The 6,773-nt window shown below is 33.3% G+C and overlaps 1 protein-coding gene across 1 annotated transcript; it reads right to left on the reverse strand.

The window, feature by feature from the left end:
- Positions 1-2,114: 2,114 nt before the first annotated feature.
- Positions 2,115-4,802, reverse strand: LOC132060563 (uncharacterized). Its single transcript, XM_059453567.1, has 6 exons — positions 4,495-4,802; positions 4,311-4,352; positions 2,931-3,046; positions 2,673-2,778; positions 2,501-2,554; positions 2,115-2,301 (listed from the first exon to the last, which is right to left on the reverse strand). Exons 1-6 carry the CDS (start codon positions 4,726-4,728, stop codon positions 2,143-2,145), a joined length of 711 nt encoding a protein of 236 aa, XP_059309550.1. The 5' UTR covers positions 4,729-4,802; the 3' UTR covers positions 2,115-2,142.
- Positions 4,803-6,773: the final 1,971 nt, after the last annotated feature.

Genomic DNA, 6,773 nt, shown 5'->3' on the forward strand with positions numbered 1-6,773 from the left:
TTTTGATTATGCCAAAACTTTTCTGCAACCACTTTTACTCAACATAGATTAATCCTAACTATATTAATTTTCAATACAAAAAAGTCTAAATATGAGTGAATAAGTTTCTCAACAAATATTAAGCAACTTAACAATCAAAAAACAAATACTTTATTAAAGAACTTATGGTTTCAACTCTTTTAACAATCTGTTTTGAAGTCAAAAACGTGACAAGCAAATCAGAGTCACAGAGTGAGTACCACAAATGAACAAGAACCTGATTGTATTTTGTTTCCACACAGTTAGCTATAATGAAGTATCACTAGTACAAAGTATCATCACCAAACAAGGATCTCGACAATCAGTTATGAGCATTCAATTCTTTTGCAGAAAATACCAACAACGATGATACCACCTAGCATTCTTACCTTGAACTCTCACTGATGACAAGCGTTTCTCCAGCTCCAATTTGCAGATGAAAAGGAAAACATGTGATGCACATCCCTCCAACTCCAAGATGTCAAATCCCAAAACCAGACTCCCCTGGCAATAGTGAGACTTGACTTCTTGGACAGTTCAAGCAGATACACAAATCATACACCTCAATAGGTTTGAATTATCAGGATGTTCATCATATCCCTGTTACTTTCTCGAAAAAAAAAAAAAAGGATGTTCATCATATCCTCTGAATAATGAGATCAAATACAATAAGACCCTTTTTTGCTAAGTAAAGGTATAAGGAGATTAAAAAAATTAGACCTATAAAGCAAATGAGGATAAAGGCTTTGGTACCATATAGCTTTGTGCACTCTAATAAGGAATTATTCCAAAATATAAATAATAATTATTAGATGAATTACCTGGCCTCAGAATTTCTGAACATCACAAGATTGCTATACTACAGAGTTTGCGCAGCTTATGCAGCATATATTAAATTTTACGCATGTAAAACAAGCCATATATTAGAAAATTGGATAAACATACAGATGAATCAAACCTCACAACAAGAAATGATACATAACTCAGATGCAACTGGATTCTATGAGCTCGAAGCACGTGAAAAGATTAATCAATCTTGGAAACATGAGCCTGTACCTATCACATTGTCACAGTAAATAAAGGCTCTTCACTGCACAAAATTCTGCTTATCTACTACAGTTAAACATGTTCAGTTCAGAAGAAACTCAGAATACAGCACATGCTTTTAGATTTTAAATCATGTGTTCAGATTCAAATAAGATAATCACAGAGGTTATACATGATAAACAAATCTTTATGGCAATAGTTAGCAGAAAAAACTTCCTTTCACCGTTAGTAGTTGCTAGGCATTTATGGATGTCAAAACTTTCAGTTGACAGATCAAATTGAAAACTAAGTGCTACTATACAGTTCCAATTCTTTAACTTTACTATAACTTGCTTCAATAATAAAGAAAAGAAAAGAGTGATACGTGTAAACAATAAAATAGGGGGGAAATGTGCTAAAGAAAAGGACATTATTTGTCCTATTACACAAAGGAAAAAGACAGCTAAATTAGAAAAGAAGCTACTTGAATGGCCCTCCTCTGGCAAGAATTAGTCCTTATGTTCCAGTGTGACTGGCGATTTTACAATATTCATTCTAAAAGATGCAGAAAATATATCACCTCTCTTTATCTTTGTTTTGCTTAAGTAAATGGTAGCACTGTGTACAGTAGCACACAAAGCCTATGCAATTTTAAACTGAAGAATGACCTCTATCATAATGTGCAACCAAGGATTTGCATACAGACCATCATTACAGCTAGCTAAGGCTAGCAACCAAGTGTTATTCTTGAAAAGTGAAACAAAAAGTATGGGGAGACTGTACACGTATATCTTTCTGGAAGTTGTATGAACATAAAAGCAAATGAGGATAATCCACCTCTCCTATAGCGACTCGCAATCTCAGAAGGAAGAAAAAAGAGACAGAAAAGTACAATCTGCTTCCAGCTAGAGTGCATCGATCAGGTAAAGCTAGTCTACATGCTAATAATTAGCTCAGACTTCGGAGTCGACGAGAGCATTGGCATGAACCTTTCAAGAACGAGCAAATGTCATTAACCATCCTGACGTGCGGCTTGCTTCTGGAGCAGAAGTAAATTCAGCTATTCACAAGTTCCAGCAAGACTGATATGGAAAAATTCTAGCTTTTGTAGAATACAATGTCACGGCTGCAGTTGGCCTTAATAGCTTCTTCTAAACCTTGTACACGGTCAAAATCAACTTTAAATGTGACCATGGTAACTCCATCTTTCCCGGTATCATAATCCTGCTTGATATCTTCTGCTTGGAAAGACTGTAGCTGCGAATCCAAAAACAGATCCCCGGAAATGCATTAATAGAAGTGAATGTGCAAAGATTATGCTCTTGAAGCATCAAGCTTTTGATTAAGAGAATGAACCAAAAAAAGAGCCAAGCTGAAGAACCAAAATCTATTACCGAATAGCGCAACATTGAGAAATATTATTGTAGTAGCTTTTTCACACATAAGATCAAATTACCTGATGGTATAGAACTCCTAATATTTCAAAAGGAACCTCCAAGCCCATCGGGACCTAAAACCAAAAAGTATTGCTTAATCAATTAGTAGGTCTCAGGTTTATGCTAAACGCACAGAACGAAATGAGAAAAATAGGATCAACATTGCAAGTGGAGTTGAAACTATGTTTATACTTTAGATTTTATGAGACATGTAGGAGCATTTCTCAAACATTCTGAAGCTACTCCTCCATAAGCTCTAACTAGACCTCCAGTGCCAAGTTTAATTCCTCCAAAGTGCCTGCAATTTAGAAAATCAACAACATAAAGATACATGCATGCTTTCACTTATTGGAAACATTTCCCAGTTTAGGCACATGAAAATTTTTTAACCTCAAGAAAAGATGCAAATCTAATTTACATCTCCTCATGGATTATGAATAGTTTGGGTACCTGATCACAACAACCATGATTCTATCCAATCCTGAGGATGCAATTGCAGAATGTATCGGCTTGCCAGCAGTACCGGATGGTTCACCATCATCATTAGTCCGATATTGTTCTCCAACCTAAATAGAACAAATGATGGCCAGCGGCGGATTTAGTCATGGCCCAGGGTGTTCACCCGAACACCCTGGGCAAAAAATTACAGTGTATATTTAGGGTAAATTTTCTGTATTCATGTACATATATTAACTTTTGAACACCCTGAACAAATGCAAAAGGCCAGGTCAAGTGGTCCTGTTGTTTTTCCGAACACCCTGAGTGGAAATCCTGTATCCGCCACTGTATTTGGCATGTTAAGATAAAGAGCCACGAAAGATATAAGCAACTTTGGACAAAACTAAAACTAGAGAGACTCTGTTTCTTATTTGTCCACGTAAGGATAAGCAGTTATTATCATTATGGATGGAAGCAATGGTAACCCAAAATGCTAGTCACTAGGCGTTGTTTGGTTCAAAACTAGGTATCCTTGGATTATAACCAGAATTATAATCATGGGATTATATACCACCTTCTATATGGGATAGATAATCTCATGATTGTGGTTTAAAAAATATTCTGATTATAGGTAATACCCTCAACCAAACGCATAATAGATTCAATCCCAAATTTTATACCGGGATAACCCACTTATCCCTCCAACCAAACGATCCCTAAGTCAATCACATGTTCTCAATAAACCAATGTATCAACTACACTTCAATCACAAACCAGTTGCATACACTTGATAGTGTTTCAACAAGTGTAGCTGCTTTTTAGGATTAATACATTGACACCCCTTAAAATTGCCAGCCAATTTCATTTAGACACTCGAACTACAGTTTATTTTAATTGAGCACCTGAACACATGATACAGTGTTCCTATTAGACATTTTCGGTTCAAATTTTGAAACTTTTTTGCACGTGCTTCAAAAATTCATTATGTACATAAGTTAATCATTTAAGATATGTCACCTCCTTTAATTATACGAATTAGTCTCAATAAATTGTAAAACCTCAAGCATGTTCCAATTGATGATATGTATAATTAAAGGTGATGACATATTTTATGTCGTAAACTTATCTAGGTAATGAGCACTTGAGATCACGAGCAAAAGATCTTCCAAAATTGGAACCGAAAGTGTCTAATAGGAACATTTTATCATATATGTTCAAGTGCTCAATAGGAACAACTCCAGTGTCTAAATGAGTTTTGGTGGCAAGTTTGAGAGGTTGTCGATGTATTCAGCCATTTTTTTTTTTTATGACGAAACGACTTTTAGTCATCAAATCCCAAAAAAATTCTAAACATTTAGCAATAAAAACATGATTTTGGCCACAAGAACATACCTTGTAAGCCCAACAATTATGTGTAGCTCTAGGTTCTCGTACCTAAAATCAAATCCAATCAATCATCACAAAATACAACCAAAACCCCAACTAAAACAAATTCAAGATTACAATTTCAAGAATGAAACAAATTGCAAAGATTCAATCTTTACACATTCAATAGACACAAAAACAAAGAGGGTACCTCAGAAAGGAAAGATTGAGCAGAACGCTCATCAGGAATGTGGCCAGCAATTGCAATAAATTTGCTCTTCTTGATTTCTTTTTCAAAAATAACCCTTTCTTTGAGTGTTGTAAATGCCCCTCTATTAGGATTTGAACTGCTAGTAGTGACCATTTGTTTGAAATTAATACGAAGGTAGAAGTGGTGGTTAATCTTTGAACAAGGAGTGGAAAATAGTAACCAAGAAGCAGACATCTATGGCAGCTATTTCGTCAAGATTAAGGATGTTTGGCACGAGTGGAAAATTAAAAAGGGTAAAATTGAAATTATGAGATTGTGGGAATATACCACTTGGTTTTGGTAATTACAAATTTAGCTGTGAATTTTATCATGTTTTTCAAAATTAACTTTAAAATGGAGTATTATTTTCAAATCAACATCTGTTATAATTTAAAAGAGAAAATTACGCTCTATGAAAATTAAAAAAGAGTAAAATTGAAATTTTTACCCATTTAGTTTATGGAATTGTGAGAAACATACTACTTTGTTTTGGTAATTACGAATTTTATGGTTTTTTCTTCTTCTATTTTTTTTTTAAAAAAAAAGTATTTTTTTAAAAAAAAAAAGTATTTTTTTTTTAATTACAAAGGGTATAAGGGGATTACAACGCGTATTCGACCCCTCACCAATAAGCGTAAAGTTTCCGCATTCGGCCAACCAACCGAACTTACATCCCTATAATTTTATGGTTTTTTCGATATTAACTTGAAATATAATTTTTGAATCAATATTTGTTTTATAATTTGGTTGATTGATGAAACTTGGGATAGAGAATTTAAAATATAAAAGCCCAATTTGAAGAGTATTTCAAGTGAAATAATAATTTTAGCTCACAAAATTTCAATCTTTCTCGAAGAAATTCACACTCAGCATAACTAATCAAATATTATTAAATTTTTAACTCCGACTTCATATACTCTTTGTTATAATTATATGCACGACTCCAACTAGCAACTATCCTTCCTGAGTATAATAGTAAAAATCATTATGAAACGTATGTGCAAAAAGAAAAATCCTCCAAAATGCCTGTCGTTTCACTATAGGAATAAAAATAAATTTAAAAGGTTTTTTTTCATATAATGGTAGAAAAAAAAGATTTTCTATTTTGTTATCTTGAAGAAAGACCTATGCACCTAGGCTTAAATGATAATTTATAACCACTCACGAGTGGGGTGGGATGACATTTGACACTCTTTAATGAGAGATCTCAAATTCAAGCTCTAAGAATATAAAACTTTTTTTTTATAATAAATTATGTACCACGCGAATTCAAATTAATCGAACCAATATGTTTTGAACACCAGACAAATATAACCAAAAGCACATCAATTGTATATCATTCTCATTTTTCTTTTTCTTTTTCTTTCTTTAATTTCTCTTTAAAACTTTCAAGCTATAATTGTAGGTGAGATACTCTAGCATATGTTCCCAAATGCTGAGAACAATTGGCAAAAGCAAGACAAGGCCCAAATAGGAATTTACCATAGGTTTATACATGTTCCAATCCACTAGAGTTTGTGATTTGAATGAATACGCAACCTTCTTTTCTATTTATAATAAAACTCTTTTCCTTCATTCATGCATAAAACATGAATTCATAGAATGCAACTTGCTTTGAAGAGTCATTGTAAGAAGATACTTGTGTTATCATATTCAAAAGTGATGGTTCAATTAATACTTAATACAGTTTGTGAAGATAGAGGTAAGGTTTCAGACACATTTTATACTCCGCAAACCGCACTTGTGGGATTACACTGGTATGTTGTTGTTGGTGTTACAGTTTGTGAAGATGTTTTGGCATTTTAGGCATTAATTGGACGATGTAGTATTTATGCATACAAGTATAAACTTAAGTGATAAGGGCATAGCTGACTGATGGTTTACTTTTGTCCACATTATTACGTTTGACGAAAAAAATATCCAGAATGAATTTGAGTAGCATGTGTAGCGAAAATATTTGTGCACTATTATAATTTATTTGGTCAAATTTTTAGAAAGCAAAATACTTATTTTGGTGTTAGTTGCTTGATCAAACTTTGCAAAAGAACGAAAAAGACACCTTTGAATATTAAAAAGTAACAATTATTTTTCTGCTACAAGAAAGAAGCTGAAAAACAAGATTCTTCTTAATAGTAGAAGCACAATTTAGTTTTGGTTTTTTCAGGACAAGATTCTCCAAAACAAACTACTTGTACAATACTAACACTAACACTTATAAAAGATGGGTAATTTACATATAT

This window comes from Lycium ferocissimum, chromosome 6 (assembly GCF_029784015.1).
Source record: "Lycium ferocissimum isolate CSIRO_LF1 chromosome 6, AGI_CSIRO_Lferr_CH_V1, whole genome shotgun sequence".
Lineage (NCBI taxonomy): Eukaryota > Viridiplantae > Streptophyta > Magnoliopsida > Solanales > Solanaceae > Lycium > Lycium ferocissimum.

What these genes read in the sequence shown, in the direction of transcription:
- LOC132060563 (XM_059453567.1), bottom strand. Translation starts at nt 4,728, where the DNA reads ATGTCTGCTTCTTGGTTACTATTTTCCACTCCTTGTTCAAAGATTAAC. An exon ending in CTCAATCTTTCCTTTCTGAG is followed by an intron (nt 4,353 to 4,494) that starts GTACCCTCTTTG and finishes ATTTGATTTTAG; the next exon opens with GTACGAGAACCTAGAGCTAC. An exon ending in CATGTCTCATAAAATCTAAA is followed by an intron (nt 2,555 to 2,672) that starts GTATAAACATAG and finishes TTTTGGTTTTAG; the next exon opens with GTCCCGATGGGCTTGGAGGT.